Source organism: Enoplosus armatus, chromosome 9 (genome assembly GCF_043641665.1).
Source record: "Enoplosus armatus isolate fEnoArm2 chromosome 9, fEnoArm2.hap1, whole genome shotgun sequence".
Lineage (NCBI taxonomy): Eukaryota > Metazoa > Chordata > Actinopteri > Centrarchiformes > Enoplosidae > Enoplosus > Enoplosus armatus.
The window spans coordinates 22,424,141-22,444,203 of NC_092188.1; the positions used below are offsets into that span (position 1 = coordinate 22,424,141).

The window sequence follows — 20,063 nt, forward strand, 5'->3', positions numbered from 1 at the left end:
AACAGATTGAGATCTTCCCCTCAGATAGGCTTACAAAGGCCCTCCAACCCATAACCCAACCATGTTGAGAGGCAGAAAATACAGTTTATGCTCTCTCATAACAACGCTAACCATAGACAGGAAACACTAGCTGATATGTGGGCACAGGGAGAGGCTTTGAAGGCACTTTCACACCGCTGGATTAGCGCCAGACAATCACTCCTTCTCTCCATCCCTGCTGGTCTTGCTCTTGTTCTGTATTTGTCTTGTTCCCTGTCTTCGTCTGTCCCTCTGTCTTTGTTTTCTTCCTTTAGAAGCCCCATGCTGTTAACAGCTAGCCATTCTACAGCTCCAGCTTCTGTGCGTGGGTCTGATCATCTCTGACTCCACTCCAACTCCGCTGTTATCTCTTCTTCTCAGATCAGCCATTCATTACACATATGGAGGGTTGGCTCCGATTGAGAGAGCTGCCTGGACTAGTAGCTGGGTCCTTAGATCTCTCTATCTCTGTCTGTCTCCTGCTATTTCACTCTCTTGTTTCCTCCCTTTCTTTTACTCTCTCGCCCCCACACACTAGCTCACTCATCTATCTTGTAGTTGTTAACTCCTCTTCTTTATTTACTTCATTCTCTGGCATTCAGCTCGTCCACCTGTTCCAGCCTCCCCTGTCGACGTCTGTGTCTTTTCTCATCTGTCTCCTGATTATCTGTATCACTAATCCATCTGAAGAAACTCCTCTTCCTCGTATCTCACCTTCCTCCCCCCACTCTTACTTTCAACATCTTTTTTTTTTCTTTTTGCCCTTGTCCTTTACTTTTGACAAAGTACAGGAGGTCATCTTGACCTTATCCCAGTGGTGAGTGTTTTTTGGTGGATCAGGCCTATAGAGCATCTGTTTACCAAAGTTTCACTCCCTCAGCCTAACCAGGCTGTTTTGCAAGGCCCACTATATTAAAACTGAATGTTCTCTCTGCCTCTTTGCTCCACTCTGCTGTCCCCACCAGTAAATGAAGTCCCCAGTCTGTCATAAACTAGACCACTTGTAATGTGCCTTGGCATCCCGAGGCTTTAATGAGGAGCGAGGAGTAAATGGGACAAACACCAGTGACACATTAAGAGCGCTCAGCCTTCGGTGGGCACATTCTCAGCCTTTAAATCTTGCTAAGATTTAACTGCCTGTAATGGCCCATTATCTGGCACAGATAACAACAGTTGTCAGTCGCCTCAGCCATGATATTGTGTTGTAGGGATTTAGGGAGACTTAACTTTTAACTACTGGAAGAAGCCAAGAAACAAAGTTTTTTAGGACAAAACATGATAATGCGTTACTGATGGAGGCAATAAACATTCTGTCAGTGAGTGAGAGGCAGCAAAGGCATTTAGGTCATCAGATATCCATATTTTACATTCTAACCACAAACAAACACAAACATGTTGCCCTCGAGCGTCCTTGATCAATCTTTTTCTTGTTAACCCTTTGCAATAATGGAAAGATATGAGACGTGCAGAAAACACCACATTCCCTCCCAAGCAGAGTACGACTTCTTTATGAGTCTATTTTGTTGAAAAGTTTAGAATAGGACAGTCGGATTTATAAGTAAAGAGCCAGTTTGTCTCCTTTCAGGTGCCTTGCTCCAGTGGGTCTTTGCTCTATGTGTGGTGTACTCTTATCACAATAGAACCTGACTCTCACATGCAGCAGAGAGTGGTGAGTATCCTGTGCACACACACACACTTACATGCACAGGGTTTCTTTCCTTATTTCCTTATTCCTATTTTCACTTCTTTGATATCGTTTGACACAAAATGATCACAGACCAATCTGGTTTGGTTGATTTGTATAGGGTTGACTTCTACTGTTGTACATCATTTGCTGCTATATTTTCAATACATTGTATCTTATCAGGATAGCTGGAGTTCATTGATTCGTCCAAAACGAGAAAACAGACTTAATAAAGATTCATGACAGCTGAATTATTTAACATTTAATTGTCACAAACTGTCCTTGCCAGTTTAATTCTGCACAGTCAGTTTGTTTGGGCAGTATGTCTCACTGATGATTGTTCTCTATGAATCCCCTGTTTCAGGTGGTTTTCAGTCCACTGTATGTCATGAGGAGCCACTTGCCAGATCCAGTAATCCTCCACATAGAGAAGAGGAGTCTAGGACTGAGAGAGAGCCAGCTGATACATGGACAGGGCCACCAGGAGCCCCTGTTGAACACCGAGGCCGACCTCACCCACCACCTCACTTTCCAGGCCAGGTAAAAAAAAAAAATGGAGCCATTTCTATCTGAGCTCTGATACATTAAGACCATCTACTACATAGTATTGCCCCAAATTCATAATAATAATAAACGTTTCCACCCTTAAAAGGCAAGGTAGATCTAAAATCTCATCTGCAAGACCAAATACAAAAATCTACATGACCCACAATACTTTAACCTTTCTACACATCTCATGATATATTAAAACAACTCCGTCTGTCCTCATGACTGAGGCAGACCCTCATCTGCCACTTCATCTCTGGCGGGTCTTCTGTTTCCATCCTCGCTTATTTGCTCATAATCAAGATGGTTGCCGATCAGCAGGACAAATTCACTGGACAATTTAGTTCCTTCAGCCTAGTGTTATATTATGTCATCAGCAACCAGCTCATACTGCTGCAAAGGAAAGAGTCAGACTCTGGTCCTCTGTAATGTTTTTTTTTTTATGCCTCAATTTAGCAAAGATGGAGAGACACTTACTTAAGATTCTCTCACACCACATTCTGGTTTGAGCCAACATGAAGACATGATCCAGGGGAACCCAGGCACATTTCAGGGGAACAGGAAGCCAACTTGACAGTAACTGAGACACAGCTCCAATTCCAACATGTCAGGTCGGACCATAATTACACCTCATTTAGATACAGGCCCTAACAGAGAGCAGGTTTTTGGCCCCATTTTGGCTTTGTATTTGTCCGTGTGTGTGTGTGTGTGTGTGTGTGTGTCTGCGTGTATGCACACATGTTTGTGTGGGTGGATGGATGAGTAGTGTATGTGCACATGTGTCCTTGTATCTGTGTGTGGTCTGTGTCTGTCATTGTCTCAGTCAGCATGTGCCAGTGTAAGTGTGACAGTCGCCACTTCATCATGGGCAGAGTCTGTCACATACATCACTACTACGCCCGTTACTCCATCCCAGTTTGTCAGCGTGTGTTCACACTTTCCCATATTGTCCGTGTCCTCTTGTAAGAGACAGCTCTTTAAACAGTTTATCATAGAAGGCTCCACTAAGCTGAATCCACTGTCAAAATGTTTAGCTGCATCAGAATTTGCCCATAAAAGAAATGCCATGTATCTGTCATTCAGCTGTGGGTTATATAGTCTAATAACGTCACCATGGTACCTCATGTGTCATGTCACAGCATAAACATGGCAGATGCTTTAGTCCAAAGTGTCTCTCAGTAACCTGAGCATTTATGTTTCAGTATGGGTGGCCCCAGGGGAAATAACTACCACATGTACATACTGCATTGTTGTTGTTCCTACTGTATTTGTTATCTCTACATCTGTAATCTATGTTGTTTTATGCGAACAACATACCCCCCCCCCCCCCCCCCCCCCCCGCCCCCCTTTGGTAGCAACTAGTGGTGATCTGAATAAACAGAGTAAACGTTGAGTGTAATTGACTCCCCCTGAGAGATTTTTATTTTCATTTTATTTTATTTTTTGCTGTAACCGTTGTGTGTTTAGATATCTGGTCACAAAGTTTGTTTTGATTTCAGCTGCCATAAAGGGACCACAGTGGCCATACAGTGACTGGGAATATATTTGGCCCCTGTTGTTGCAGATTTTCATGTGCGCAAAAAGCAAGCTCAGAAACAACTAAGTGTCTTGTCTTTCTGTATTGCAACCACAATGCTCCTTGTGTTTACAAACCGTCTCCTGCCTAAACCGCCTCTCACCACACTAACTTACATACCCCCCCCCCTCCTGTAACCCCCAACGCAATCCATCCCTCATCCCTCTCCATCCTCACAAACACACACACACTACAAGCCACAATTGTAAACGCACCTTCACACATACACATATAACACGTACACACACATATATATGTAGCACACAAGCCCCCCCCCCCCCCCAACCCCAAACCTCTAGGACGGATCCAATCTTGAATGTTCCTTGGTCAACAGCTCGTCTTTCCTTCCTGTAATTACACATAGTTGTGGGCTCTAATGGACGAGGTAGAGAGCAGAGCTGCGGTCTGCGACAAAAGAGACACAGACAAGTCTTAACCAGAACCGTTATGTCCTGCTCTCTTCATACTGGCCACCACATTAGAAAGCTGAGGGTTACAATCAGAAGCCTCTTCCAGTTTCCCCCCTCAGGAACTGCTCTGGATGAAAAGCTTCCTGTCAACACCTTGTCCCTCTCCTCTGTCTTGCCCCAGATCCATAAGCAATAGCCCCTGTGTTCCTTTTATAGCACAATGAGCTCTATTAATAAACTACTGCTCTGGGGTAAGGGTTCTGCTTTGCTTTAGCCAAGTGGAACTGGATGCTGCCCAGAGAAAGAGAAGAAGCTATTACAGTGTTTGGATTTAGTTCTTTTTTTTTTTTTTTTTTTCTCGTTGCAAAGCCATAATTGACCAGTGTCTGGGGCTGAGGTATCCAATAGGATTATTTACTGCTGTTTAGCTTATTCTATGATCTTTGTGAATTAGTGTTTGTAAGGCAAGACTGCATGTCAGGAAGAAAAATCCAAAACAAAAGACAGATTCAACCCTCTTCGAGGTTTCAGGGTAAAAGCTTGAGTTTAGCTGGAGGTCACTTTAATTGGTCTGAACAGAACAATGGGAATAGTCAGCTGCTGTCTGGAGATGTCTTGTTCTATAGTAAAAATAAAAAATATGCTTGAATTGTTTCTGGCGTAGAATAAGTAAACATGCTTCCAAGCCAGATTTGCTGACAAAATATACAGCAGTGGTTCACAGCCATGTGCCTTTGTGACCCTAAGAGTATTTAGGTTTTCCTTTCAAGCATTCACCTATCACACCATCCACCACAGAGAAGGAGATAATCAAGATAAGTGAAATCAACTGGTGCTGTGCCTTGTTTGGCAGGAGGACCTGCAGATTGTTGGGTAAAGGTAGTGCATGTTTTAGAATCACTGACAAAGACACGCGTCAGGTACGTCTTGACAGAGAAATCTGCAATGATTTTGTGTCTTTTAGGGAGGATGAAGACGCTTCCCACTGTGCTGTACCAATCTCCACCAGCCTAATCAAACAGATAGTGGACAAGACTGGAAATGACGACAACCTGGAACACATCCTGGCTGACTTCTATGGTCCGAAGACCTCCAGTGATCCACCGTGGCCCTACGTCACCAAAGACGCTGACAGGTACTCCACATTAGTTGCCTGTTCAATGCCCTGCATTTGTGACTAAATAGAAATATATTGAGTAACAAGAAGTTAAACCTTTTGTGCTATTACTTTTTTATACATATATAAAATTATATAAAATTTAGGAGCCTGCATGCACGTCCAAATAAATAATGACACAATGCAAGTTGTGAGCCAGATTCACACTCTCAACATCATGAGTGTACAAGCCTTCATCCCCTCAAGACACCATGACACCTCATGATCCTTTGTAATAAGTCAACATGCATAATTCTTTTCCATCTTTTGTTATAGCACTTCTGCGGCAAGCATTAAATCTGGCTGTAAGGGTTTCATAACACAAATTTCATCAAGACCCACCAGAGTGTTTTTTTTTTCTAATGGTAGTATAGTCATACAGCATCCCTCCTCATAGCACAAAGTTGTGCAAGCAAGCCCTTTAATGAGGGAGGCTTCTCTTTATTGCCGACTCTTTGTTCACATCATAAAACCGTTAACTGCAAAGACAATGCTGAGCCATGCATCAGACGTTAGCAGGGATCCCACTGCCGTCCCCACAGACCGGAGATGTAGGCTGTCGCTCTGTCACAGTCCCACTTTTTCACCCAAGTCACAGCGCCTTGCATCCACTTAAAACTTGGCACAGCTTTGCAGCGCGCACAGCGTGTATACTGCATATATGCGTATGTGCACACATGCGCGTATATGTGGCCCATGCACGAGTTTACGTATACCGTCGGGCAGCGCGCACATGTGAATCTGTCCACAAATGTCACTCTGGGAATCATCTATTGTCACAAAGCAATCACATCTTGATAGCAGCGGTAAAAGACGTAGCCACATGCTCTCCCACAGGCTCCGAGTTAAAAAGAGTCCCAGCGGTTCTGCCGGACATGTGAGCCATGTGTCTGCCTGTGGTTTCTCTGCTCTCTATACATACGCAAATACACTCACAGATTGTTGCCCAGCACATGTGCTCACCACCATACGCTCACCTTTTTTAAATGTCACACACATTGCGGCTATCCGGCGGTATGGTGTCGGGTTTCTCTGTCAGTCAGGCCTCTCTCTTCCCTGCGAGACCAAAGCACGTTTCCTCATCAGCTAGGAACCCAGAAATTTGCTACTTTATTGTTGAGGGGGGAAAAAAAAAGTAGTGTCATTGGAGGATTAATAGCACTGATTGCTATCTGTAAACACATTCAGAAGTTGGACAGCAAGGGAAAGCCACAGTTTAATTCGTATATTTTCCCTTAATGTTGATAACAGTGATACAGTTTGCTGTTTGGAAAGGGTTCAGTCTCCCTGGCACAGCAGAGAAACCAAACCAACAGAACTCCTTGGCAGGGAGTGTGTAAATATTGTGTCTTAAAGGGGCAAAGGAAGTTGAAAGTGGTAAATGTTATTTTTCTTTCTCTGTTGGATTTTTAATGGCAGAGAGGCACCTCCACAATCATTAAACAAACATCTTGTAGTGGTTGGGTTTAGGGTAAGCTCTAGCTGCGGGCTGTGTGTGTGTGTGTGTGTGCTCAGAGCAGTGTGCTTCTCAAAATTCACACTTCTAAAACCCTCAGCTCCAGAGTTGGCAGGTTTTGACAGAAGCTGCTGAACACATTTCTTTCAATTACCTTTTTGTGAGCTCTGTAATGTGATTTATGAGCCCTGCACGTTGCTGCCCCCAGCCTCGGGGTCAATGTCCTATTTAACCACACACACACATAAACGCCAGTAAATGGTAAAGAAAAACTATCCTCAGTGCTTTTTTAAGTCCCATTTCACAGCATGGAGTCTTTGGGTATGTGACAAGTTTGAGGTGGCAGGTTGGTAGGCTGAGCAGAGTCGAGGCGGCCTTGGGGGAGAGGGAAGACCGGGTCGCCTTTGATGGCTTTGAACTCCAGAGTGAGTCTGAGGGAACTGTTTGTTTGGCTCTCTTCTGGCACTCAGCGCTGTTTAGGGTTCACAAGACCATGATTACCGTGAAATGACTGCTGTGTCAGTGGATTGGTGGAAAAATGGTTGTGTGTGTTTCTGTCTGTCTGCCTGTTTGTCTGCGTCTCCACATGCCCATGTGTGTTCCCAGATGCCTTGTTAACTGTTCTCTGTATCTGTTTGTATTGCATAACTTGTTTGCAGACCTTTTCTTTCTATGTATTTGTTTAGCCCAACTGACTGTCAGTGTGTTAATGGTCTGCATAGTATAACAGTATAAGAATTGTTTGTTTACATACGACACATCATACTGCCTGTTTAACACTGCATGCTGCACTGTATTTGGCTGTGTGTGAAACATGTCCATAGCCAAATTACATGAGCAGGCGGGGGGAATGATGTCCTTAATTGTTGTGATTGAGCATAAAGCAGAGTTTTATTACCAAGCTGATCTGACAATAATGGTTGTTTATCAATACTGCATTACAGGTAGCTGTGTGTCTGTCCCTCTGTCTATATATATGTCATTATAGCTATGCGTCTAGGGTGAAGTGTTTATGGTCCGTGCAGCCATAGCCTTACTGCAGTGGTCTAAATGAGAAACAAGCCCAGAACAGTAGAAATTTGTTCAGCATGTCTGCCTGCTTGTCAGTAGTCTTGTCTAGCTCACTGGATAGAGTAGTGTTGAGCAAGGCGTCAACACTGTCGGAGTGACACGTTTAATTCCCAGAAGGTCCACTTGTACTTAAAAGAACAATCATAGCTTCCACTGCTTCTGCCTGCATGATTGGATCAGTGTCTATATTCTCATATAATGTATATCTGTCAGTGGTTCACTGTAGTTGAATCTAATTCCCATACTTAGATGCTATTAGGCGTGGTTTCTATAATAGTGTGTTCTCTCACCACAGGTCAGTGCTGGAGCCCCTTGCCCAGTGGGACAGTCCCATGCAGGTGAAGTTATCCTGCTGGAAGTCGGGCCTGAACACTCTGCTGGTGGAGCTGCTGCCCTGGGCCCTGCTGGCCAACCACTCCCAATGGGACCTCTGGCTTTTCGAGGGAGAGACCATCGTATTGCAGATACCGGCCGGCAAGGTCATTGTACCTCCCAACTTCAAGGTAGGGTGCCAACTACAGTATATGTATCCTGCGAGAGACAGATTATGAAAAGAACGGCCAAAATCGACGCTGCATAGGCCAATCATGAGCTCCGAAAAATGCTGAATCCTACGTCCTACCACTTACAATTTTTGCCATTTACTATGCTACATCAAGGGAGTCATATTGCATGAGTGTCAAATGTTTCCCATCAGCTCAAAAGTTTAGTATTGGCAAAAGTACTTTGCCAGTAATTCTGATTCTGAAAGACATTAAAAGACTGTATACTTCCCAAATTTCAGTCATTGTATGATCTTCCTATTGCATTGAATATGTATTTTCAAGATCAAGACCTGGAAGTCTGTCTTTTTGTGGCATGACAGCCTTCATTATGGAACCAGCTCTTTCTTCATTTCAGTCTTGACTAATAAGCACAAAACCTGAGATCATTCTCCAGAGCTGTATTACAACAATATTCCCTGCCTAAGTCTTTATCTGCAGCCAAGCTCTGTCACCGTATACTGCAGGCCTGTCTTCTCACTGGCTTCTGAGATCAGAAGGAGACGTCTGCAGATGGTTTTCCCCCTGTGGAACATAACGCACACATACACAGATTATTCTGCCACTAAAAAAGGGTTAAGTGGGAAGGCAGCGTATCAAAGAACAAGTGCTGATACAGTTCGGCACAAAGAAACAAAATAAAAAGTTGTAAATGTGTAATAGCCTGTGAAATAGAAACAAATAAAGCATTGTTTCCATGGCACCCAGCTTTTTATCATGGCACGGCTCATGGAGAGAAGATTTGGTCTCCCCTGCGACTCTTTCAGAGTTGATGGGTTTATGGGAGAAGGCTGGCGTTTGATCGGCGTGTTTCATGATGCTGCTGAGCTGCACAGCCAGATGAACAATAAGTGTGTCACTCAAGCATCTGTGGGGCATTTAGATGATGTTCTCCTAACAAAGCCAGCAGTAATGGAAGTTATACACTCCTCAGTTCCAGGACTATTTGAAATGCTATGCAGGGAACATGGACACTGTCGGGAACATTGGGCAGAGTTGTTGGTAATGAAGCTTCCACCTTCAGCCTCTCATTCTTCCTTCTCCGTGCCCTCTTGTCCTCCACCATCCAGGAAGCCTTCCAGATTGGTATCTACTGGGCCCACACTAACACCGTCCACAAGTCTACAGCACTGAAACTGGTCCATGACCTGACTTCCCCTCGATGGAAGGAGGGATCAGGCTCAGAGGTGGTCACTCTGGATGAGGAGGGATATGTCGAGGCCGACATTACCCTGGGAGCCTTCCCTGGCAGACAGAAGGTGAGGGAAACACTGGTCAAACTTCAAAGCTTTGACAGCATACAGTCACCACTGCTTCTTCAATGTCACTGTATTCCAGACAAGGAAAGTGCAGTAATTTATTGAATTCTTAGGGGAAGTCCAGACACATTCATGTAATATTTAATGGGGTAGTTATATATCAGAATGTACAACATTTTGTGGTGTATTTATTGAGTAACATAGTGGTTTTCAACTGTTTTATACATCAGCAGTGTTTCTACAGCAAGCAGAGTTGTAGACTTGTTTACTCAATAAGGACTATAAAACAAGTGTTTTTTATTTACTGTTTAATGTTGCAAATCTCTCGCCAATAAGAAACTGAATGACAAAAGCATGCCTGAAAGTATAATCTGAAAAAAAACAAACCAACAGTCGTACATCATCTATCATCAGTCATATATAGCTGGCAACTCAGTGTCTGTTGTTTCCTCTGTAGCTGTGTCAGTTCTGCGTGTCGTCCGTGGTGAGACACGGCATCCAGATCCTACAGATAGAGGACCGGACGGTTTTTGTCAACAACACTCCTTACATGATGCAGTACAGGCCTTTGCTGACTGACCATGCACTGGGAACTGATGACCAGGTAAGGAAACACACTCTCTCCTCTCTCTGTGCACTGAACTGAGGGTTTCTCTGAATCACCCTCTGTTTTCAAACTAGCATGCAATAAGTAAACCTCAGGAGCGTGACTCTGTAAGCAAGTTTCACAAGAGTACAGAGGGTTTATTTTTTGACTTAATGGAATAATGTCAATCATGTCAACTCTGGATTATTTTTGTACATCAAAAAAATATGAAATGCACAAATACAGAATCTGTTAGTATATGTTTTTCTCAAGCACCAACCTCCAGGTCTGACAAATGAAGCCAATGCGGAAGTTCCTTATACCTGCATTCTTTCTAATGGCCATCAGTGGGCAAAAAGAAGTCAGATTGCATAGAAGTCTATGAGAAAATGACCCTACTTCTCTCTAGATTTATTACCTCAGTAAACATTTTCCTAATGAGTTCATGGCCTCAATCGCTAGTTTCAAGTCTTCTTCAATACAGCATGATGTTCATTTTGTAAATTTTGGTCCCATGTAGAGTAAAATAGACGATACAGCAGGGCATGCTTTAGGGCGTGGCTACCTTGTGATTGACAAGTCGCTACCACGGCGACCTGTCAATCAGGATAGAGGCGTTCGACTCTAAGGAGTCAAATGGGTTTTTTTTTACATTAAGCACATTTACAAGATAACTTTGTTAGCAGCTACTCTGCGCGCCGTAGCCAGCTGCAGTCAGGTTGCCGGTATAGGTGGGCGTGCATTTTATCTTCGGGTTCTCAGATCCCCAGCTCCACCCTCTCGTCCAAATATGGTCACTTCTGGCTCCAAAAAAACAAGATGGGGACTGCCAAAACTCGAGGCTTCCAAACAGTAGCCCACAAACCAATGGGTGACGTCACGGTGGCTACGTCCACTTCTTTCATACAGTTTTATACTTGTTTTTTCTCCACCTTTATTTAAACATGTAAAACAACTGCTTGTGCTGGGGTAGTGCTAGAACATATGAGAAGTTTCAGGCCACGCAAGGCTGATGTTCCATACACCACAACACCTGCCCAGTCCCCACCAGCTTACCACCAGCTCTCTATAAAACAGTGAAATTGTGTAACTCCTGGGCCCATAGCTTCAATTCCTCACTCCCACCTCCTAACCATAAGGCCTGTGTGTGTGTGTGTGTGTGTGTGTGTGTGTGTTTTCATGTTATGTGTATGGCTCTGCACCATGTCTGTCCTGTCCTGATGAAGTTTCACACATACCGTATATTCCCTATGCGCATTACTCACACACATCCTCCCCTAAGCGCTACCACGCATGCACATTGCTCGGATGTAGTAAGCCGTTTTCCATCAGATCATGTTGCCCCCTCTCCCCCCCCTCCACCGTTCTCACCATGTGGCAATGGCACTTCATAGGGACATTAGACAAACACCCAGAATTGGATGCAGGTTTCCCTTCTCGCTTTCATCTGCTGCTTGTCCCCAAAGAGAGGAACAATGTAGTGATGTCATTTAACGAGCCTTCAGATCCTCTTAAAGAAGGATGGCAGAGCTTGCCAGTTGCCACTAATTGACTGAAAACCCTTTTTTTTTTTTTTTTTTTAAAGAGCTTAAAAAAACTAAATAGTGGGCGATGGGCTTAACAATAACACAGACCACAAACAAGGCTAGGAATGCCTTTCTAGTTGGTCTATTCATCATGCTTAGTGCCTAATCCCTGTAGTCCTCAACTACTCGCTGCTCACTGGCTGCTAAACCAGCACAGCAGGGCTTCTCTGCTACCAATTTAGCGCTAAGCTCAGTGGGAGAAAGAAGAGAGTACAATAACAATGTGGTTTTACATGTATCTTTTGTTGTAATCACTTGCATCTTCTTTGCTCTCGGCCTTTCTTTTCTTCCTGCCCCTCATGTCTCATCTCATATCCTTTTCTTCGCCACTTTTGTCTTGCCCCTCTATCTTCTCACCTCCATTCTTTTATTTGTTCTCGTTTTGTCCTTTTTTTTTAATTCTCTTACATTCTTTTATTTTCCCTCTCCTCTCCTCCCCTTCTTGCTTTTACTCTTCTCTCCTCATGTCCTTTCTTTTCTTTTCATGTCCTCTCTCCTCCTCTCTTTCCCTCTTTTCTTCTCTATTCCTTTCCTTTCCCCACTCCTTTTTCTTTTATCTCTCCTCCTTTTCTTTGTTTTCCTCTCCTCTCGTCCATTCTTCTCCTATCCTCCTCTCTTCTCCTCTCCTTTCCTTCCCTCCTGTCCTTTCTTTTCCACTCCTCTCCTCGTCTTCCCTTTTCATCCTGTTTACGTCATGTCCTCTCCTCAGGCCTGTGAGATACCAGAGACAGCAGTGTTGAGCCTGGCTCCCTCTGAAGAATCCTCCTTGGCCAAACCCTGCTCTGTGCCATGCTGGGACCTCCTCCAAACCAGCGTCCAGGGGAAGGTGGAGTTCCCTCTGCCCCTCAGATACATGCTCTTCAGCTTGTTTCCCAGGCCTGACAGTGGAGTTGGATCTGCAGCATGGAGCCTCCCCGCTCCCATCCGGCCAGACTTCCCCAGACAAAGTTTGTCTGTTCCTGGGGAACCAGACTCTGGGGGTGGCCTGAGCAGCAGGTGGGTGAAACAGAGCATTTGTGGTTTGTTGGCCGTGACAGTCCATTTAGAGCATGGTACAGAACCCCGGCTGGCACAGGACATAAAGCGGGGAGGTACTGTTGCTGGTCACAGCTTGTTAAACACTGCAGATGAAGCGAAAGGAGAAATGCCCTCAACATTTCCACTGTCCGTCTCTCTGCTTGTCTTGTGCAATCGATCCCTCTCAGCCTATCTCATGTCTGTCTTTCTTTCGGTCTTACTTGACTTGTGTCTTTTTGTCTTAACTTCAGCCCTAGTCAAAAGCGACCTCATCTTCCTATTACCATAAACACAGGGGACAGGCTACATACAGCACACATAAGCATATATTTTCCTTCAGATCCATCCTTGCGTCCTGGTGTTTGACTGGCCAGCTTGGCTCTCATTTACTGTGTGTAAATGTAACAGCCAAACACACACGCGTGAATAGAAACACAAACATGGACACACACACACACACACACACAGAGTGACAGCGTGTCAACGCCTGGCTTCAGTTAGGGCTCTGCCCATGGATGCACCTCTGTGATTTGCAAATGGACATAGCAGTAATATGACGTTTGACATGTCGGTGGGTGTGTGAGCTCTTATGTGTGTGGTTAGAAGGGGTTGGGATATGAGCTGTCTGTGGGCAGTTTATTTATGGGCTTGTTTATTTATGTTTGTATTTGCGTTTTTCAGAGGCATAGTACTGACATATCAGGAGCACCTTGGGGTGACATACATCATTCTGAATGAGGACCCCTGTCCTCGCATGCTGATCCACAACAAGTGTCCTATCCCACTGCTGCTAAAGGAAAACGTCAAAGGTAGGACGGGAAAGGCCAGACTGGACTGGACTTGTTTACTCTCCTGTCATCACATCTTATCCCATCCCCTTCCTCCCCCCTTCCCCCCACTCATCTTATATCTTATACTACTGTTACTATTTCCTCTCATATTCAATAGAAACTCCAAGGACTGATGTGTACTGCCGTCCTCTGCCTGCTAATTGCTCCCTGCACCATGAGCTCTACCACCACTTTTCCAGTTTCCCAGAGTGCAGGCAGAAAGAGACGCTGCCCACACTGCTGTTGAAAACCACCTCGGACCACAGCTCCACCGACTGGACTGATCCCATAGACATCAACTGCCCCGGCACCCAGGTAAAAGCATAGGTAGGGTGGGGTGCGAAGATGTCAGGATTTTGTCTAAGGTGTGAGGGGATGTCGCACCTCTCAACACAGAATATACAGTATAGTTCCCTTTTGCTTTGAATGAGTTAGTGTAGGAATATAACTTTTCTTCTCTCTTCTCAAAATAGGACAAATCTCTTTGTTTCAACACAAAGGTTGCCCTCCAGCGCTCTTTATGAGGTCTTAATTACTACTGATATACACTGAATAACGCACACTGATCCTGCAGTTGGCAGTTAGGTGGAGCCAGAGTTCATCATGCTTTCCCATCACAGAAATAGTCCCAACAATATTTTAATAGAATTTTGGATACAAATCACACGTACACATAGACCATACCAGTAATTAAATTAAACAATGAAACATGTAGTCATGGTTTTCACAATTCACAGGCTTATAGTTGATGTTTTTAATTAACTGACTAATAACAGCCAGATACATGATGACAGGATGTAATCCCATTTAACTCTGACTTTCCCTTTCCTGACTGATAAATCATATATCTTATATACTATAACAAATGCCATGTTTTGCATGGCGACACTGTTACAGCACAGAAAACAAAGTGTAAGGTTTAGTGCACATTATACTATATATACACATTTCCCCCAGTTGTTTTGCACAATGCTTGTTCACACCACAGCTTTAGTTCAATAGTTTGTGTGTGTGTGTGTGTGTGTGTGTGTGTGTGTGTGTGTGTGTGTGTGTGTGTGTGTGTGTGTGTGTGTGTGTGTATGCCCACTGGAGTTAAGTGGCTAGTCAGCCAGTATTTTTGCTTTGGTCAGTGTAGTAGTGTGGGGTCAGTGAGATGTTAAGGAGCAGTGTGTGTAATGTTTGGTGTTGTGTCTAGCCTGCTGCAGGTTGGGGTTGAGGTTCAGGCTGTGTATCTCTGGTTTCTGTGAGGTCTGAGTCTGTGACCTCTGTGGTGGGGGTGAGAGGTCAAAGGTTGGACTGACTTGTTATGACTGCTCAGCAAAACGTTCTGCAGGGATCTGCTTCCTTTCGTCAAATGAGAACCTGGAGAGGTGGCGGTTAAAGTCAGACACATGTATGCTCTGAAACACACACACACATAAAGAACAGTGTAAAGAGCACTGAGCTGAGCTATGAATGGATAAAGTTACCTCCTCCAAAGTTTATTTCAAGTGAAAATGAGCATGTGCAACACTCTCTGTCCACAGAGAATATCCAAGTGTATTGATCTATCTCACCACAGATCTGGGTTCTGTTGTTGCTCAGGTGGTGTTCCTGCCAGGCTTTGGCTGTCTCTACATCGACGTGGAGTATGAGAAAGGCACCCTGGTTCTGTCTCTGGCACCAGAGGGCAGCGTGGACGCTGTAATCAACCAGCGCAGCAGGTATGGGTGCACAGGCACTGGTTTTATTGTTGTTTTTTGCTCCCTGCATATTTGAACCAAAAGAAATCATCCGTGCATGTTGTTCTTCCTAACCTCAAGGTATCCACCCGTGTGCCCTTTTTATAGTGTTTACTTCAAATTGCTTTATGATTATTGTTAACAGCAATGTTTTCATGCAGCAGTTGTTACTAGACTCCAAACATGAAGAAACAGGCATCATTTTCACCACAGGAGGGCAATAAAACCTCCTTGTGTTGTCATGAGTGAAATTAGTACAGTAGAACATGGTATTACAGCTTTATTCCATTACATCAACACATACCTGCTTTGTCATTTTTGGCAAAACAGGAAATTAATATAATCACATGATAGGTAAATGTAAACAAATGACATCATTCAGTGACCTTTGTTCATGTGTCCTGGTAGGAAGTGATGAATGAGTTTGGCCTCTACAAATCATCTGAGTCACAACACGCCTACTTAGTTTAGACTTAAGTTATGTTTAAGATGAAGATGTTTTCTTGCTTATCGACAGTAATAAGGGGGAATTAAACATGTGACAGCCTAAATGATTGCTCGACACGCATCAGTGCAAGCCATTGCAGTCCTTTATGTATTTCAATATATCATCATTAATAACTTCTGCTTTGTTTCAGGTCTTCCAAGCTGTCCTTTAGAGTCCTCCTGAGTGAAGCCAGTGTGGTGTTGAGCGATGACATCACCAGTCCCTCTGGCTCTGTGGAGCTGCTGAGACTCACGTTGACCAAGCTGCTCCTCAGCCTGGCTCCAGCACCCGCCTCCCTGCCCCCGGAGCTGGCAGTTGACCCCGGCATGGGCGCAGCACCCGTCTTCGCTCTGATGCCGGACACCTCTCTGATCGAAGTCTACTGCTCCAGTCTGCAAGTAGACAACCAGCTGTATAACCGAGCAAGCTTCCACTTCCCTGTGCTGCTGTGCCAGGAACAGAGAGGGGGAGCTGAACCCGGGGGTCCGTGGAGCAGCGATGCCAACCCCACGGAGTCTCCCGAAGCCCTGGAGGAGTTCAAACGCTCTTGTTTCCTGCAGCTGAGGATGGTGCTGGCTGCGGACAGATACACTGTGGAGGAGGTTGGATTCATTCTTCTGGCTTTGCATTTGCATTTTCTTTCTGGCAGTAGACGGTGCATATTATTACAGCCTTCGCTTAATTAGGTAGTCTCATTGAGATCACATCCCTTTTGCAAGGTCGACCGTAGTACTCTACTGCTATCAGCACACTTCTGCTGCTAAAACTGATGTCAGTGCTGTCTCTCTGACTCACTGCAGTCACACAGCACACTCTAGCACACCTAACCAGTCACTTAGCAACATGCTACCATAAAGTTTTGGTTGGGGACATTAATATTCATCAGCAAATGTTAGTCTTTTTTTTAGTTAATCACGTAAAAGCAGTTATGAATCAACAGTTCTCCTGACAGATCTGTGTGTTTTCTCCTCAGGTCGCCTTCCAGCTGCAACCTGCCAGGGTCTACCTTGAAGACACCTTTGTTTACTACATCAAGACCCTGTTCCACACCTACATCCCTGACAGTGCCACGGCCTCGGCCTCAGCCACAACAGAGTCCCTGAGGAGAAGAGCGTCTGGATCAGCCCCCACCCTCCCTGAACAGGTGCACTATTCATAACGTAGTGTTTTTTTATTTAGGCACTGATGAGGCTGAGTCACTGCCTTCTCATGACATCATTACCACTGTGGTGCATTTAGCTCGGGGCAGCATCCAACCTCATTACGGTTCATCATCATCTTCATGTCATCTCCTGCTTAAGAAAACGATTTCTCATGATTAGTGTATAATATTTCAGCCATTATTAACCTCCCATAAAGGAACTGTGCTGTGTATCACAAGATGTTGTGTTTATTTGTGGCCATTACTCTCTTGTGTCAACACTACAAACACTGTTCCATTTCCTGCAGGTGCTTCAGTCGGTGCAGGCCTTGGTCCACCCTGTGCGGCTGCAGAGGCTGACCATCCAGCCGGTCAACCTGTTGGTCAGCATCCACGCCTCCCTGAAGTTGTACATCGCTTCAGACCACACTCCCCTCTCCTTCTCCCTGTTTGAGAGGGGGCCGCTGTGCACCACGGCCAGGCAGCTCGTCCACGCTCTGGCCATGCACTACGCTGCCGGAGCCCTCTTCAGAGCTGGTAGGTAGTGGAAGGGGGGGATCAGCTCAAATCCATGGATCGGATGCCTCTGTTTAGGCAAATATGGACAGAACAATAACAGGATGTGTGCTCCAGTGAGATATTGCACAATTTATTCCCACCAAGTCTAGAGTTGAGCTTTGAAATGATTGCACCCAAGGGCTCCCGTTGTTTTGTGGCAGTAAAACTGTAGAGCTACAGGAAGCAACATCTGAATCACTGGAGGCTCAAACGATTTAGATTCTGCCACTGTCATAATTTACTGTTTGATGGCGAGGTTTGACTGATGTCTCCTGTGCGCAAGCAGTACGTTATGGATAACCTGTGAACGGCCACCAGGTCTAAGTCTGACTTATCCGGCCCTGTAAAGGCTCCGTACCTCTGTCTTGCGTCGAAGCCTCCACACATGTTCTGATTTAACCATTTCCACATCAGAAATCACCGTTCTGGACGGACACTTCCTTCCCGCTGTCTCTCGTTAGTGCTCTCATTTCTGCTCGTATTTCAACACGTCACCTCGCCGCGCTCTCCTCTTCCCGAGTCATCGTGGAGTGAGGGGCACCGGGGAAGCGTTGCATTCTGGGACTGATTAGTATTAGGATGTACGCCGCTCCGATCACACACACACACAGGCATAAATCCATGCACATACACATGCAAAGATTTATGGACATATGGATAATAAAAGGCGTACACTATCTATGCACTCTCACACTCCAGTATATGCGTGTGTGTGTTTAAAGAGCATGACTCAGCCCTGTAAACATCAGCTCCTGTCAGGACTTTCTGCTTTACCGAAACCACAACTGGGAGAGCATGTGAAGCAGAAACGACCACGAGGCCCCACTGGAGTTGGTTTCCTACCATTAGAGTCCATCACTCAAGTGCAAATTGACGGAGAATAAGAGCAGAGCGGGGTCTGGCGTCTTTAGAAATGGCTATTTGATTTTTGTGATGCAATTGTCAGTGCATAAATATCAATGAGCCGTGCCATCTGAAGGGGACTCTACGGTTGAATGAGAGAGGTGAGATAGTAGGAGGCTGTAAATCTTACTGTGGCACATGTATGATTTCACGCAAGAGTGTGTGTGTGTGTGTGTGTGTGTGTGTGTGTGTGTGTGTGCGCCTGTGCCTGCATGCTCGAGTGTACACGTGTATGTGTGCATGTGTTAACACAATGCTAAACATATAATCATGATGTAAGAACATTTTCGAAGTAATCTTGTACAATGTTTAGATTGGGAGAGCCTCTTACTCTGAGCTGCTTTTGGCAAGTAGAGGACAGTGAAAGTGAGTGTACTCGGGGGGGGGGGGCTTGTGTGTGGAATGTTCCTCCTAAAAGCAGGTGTTCCAGATATATTTCTTTTGTTTTCTGTTGAATAACAAAACTCATTGTAGCAGTCTCACAAAATGACTGTGTGATTTTACAGTATGTTCTGTAACTTGTGCATCATAACATCATTGTGGCTACCTCCAAAAATAATACAGTTTAAGTTTATTTATTTCAATATTTGCTTCCAGTCCAAGTATTTCTATTGAAGCTAAACTGCTCTGTTTGTTGGGTAGTTAGCAACTCTATGCTAAGAGCATCTGTAGCATAGAGGAAACGGAGACTGAAGGCCCTCTGAAATAGGTTTTACTACCCATCATTAAAAGAAAAGCAAATATTTCAGACACCGCTGATAAATGAGTATATACCAATAATACACGAATCATAATAGAACGAGTATTAAATATCCTGTGCTGTGGTTGTCGCTCTGTCGCAGGGTGGGTGGTGGGGTCTTTGGAGATCCTGGGCAGTCCCGCCAGCCTGGTGCGGAGCATCGGTAACGGCGTGTCGGACTTCTTCCGGCTGCCGTACGAGGGTCTGACCCGCGGGCCTGGAGCCTTCGTCAGCGGGGTGTCCAGAGGGACCACCTCCTTCGTCAAACACATCTCAAAAGGTAACTCAGATGTTCGCAACGTCTTTGTTCAGTTTGCTGCACAAACGTGTGTTATGCACATGTGACATATATAAAAACATTTGGGACTAGCACCACATTTAGTAACTTTGAGCTGTGTGATGAGCAGACATGGCTGAACATGAATCATCATTACCTGTAAAAAAAGTCAAACAGCTACGACTGTACAGCTCAACATGTGTCTTAAGAATCCTTAAGCAACAAACTGAATGAATCCTCCAATTAAATACATTTTGAACACTTTTTCACACAATGTCCCCCGTTTTTAATCTTGGAATGATTCATTCATTTGAGGCACTATAATGACACTGCAAAGTCTGAACATTGAGCCTGAACACGTCACGTCTGTGTTTAGGCACGCTGACGTCCATCACCAATTTAGCGACGAGCCTGGCGAGGAACATGGACCGTCTGTCTCTGGATGAAGAGCACTACACCAGGCAGGAGGAGTGGAGGCGCCAGCTCCCAGAGAGCCTCGG

At 44.9% G+C, this 20,063-nt stretch overlaps 1 protein-coding gene across 1 annotated transcript in view; it reads left to right on the forward strand.

Annotated features, from left to right (window-relative positions):
* The window catches only part of LOC139290685 (intermembrane lipid transfer protein VPS13B-like), a 307,621-nt gene that overhangs the window by 281,090 nt on the left and 6,468 nt on the right, over positions 1-20,063 (forward strand). The window contains exons 49-63 of the mRNA XM_070912524.1: positions 1,604-1,687; positions 2,067-2,242; positions 5,199-5,369; positions 8,213-8,420; positions 9,530-9,718; positions 10,176-10,322; positions 12,600-12,886; positions 13,589-13,716; positions 13,856-14,052; positions 15,322-15,440; positions 16,097-16,547; positions 16,919-17,089; positions 17,395-17,623; positions 19,390-19,566; positions 19,940-20,063. The exon at positions 19,940-20,063 is cut by the window's right edge and continues 47 nt beyond it. Of these exons, the coding sequence (XP_070768625.1) occupies positions 1,604-1,687; positions 2,067-2,242; positions 5,199-5,369; positions 8,213-8,420; positions 9,530-9,718; positions 10,176-10,322; positions 12,600-12,886; positions 13,589-13,716; positions 13,856-14,052; positions 15,322-15,440; positions 16,097-16,547; positions 16,919-17,089; positions 17,395-17,623; positions 19,390-19,566; positions 19,940-20,063 (2,858 nt within the window). The remainder of the gene's footprint in view (positions 1-1,603; positions 1,688-2,066; positions 2,243-5,198; positions 5,370-8,212; positions 8,421-9,529; positions 9,719-10,175; positions 10,323-12,599; positions 12,887-13,588; positions 13,717-13,855; positions 14,053-15,321; positions 15,441-16,096; positions 16,548-16,918; positions 17,090-17,394; positions 17,624-19,389; positions 19,567-19,939) is intronic.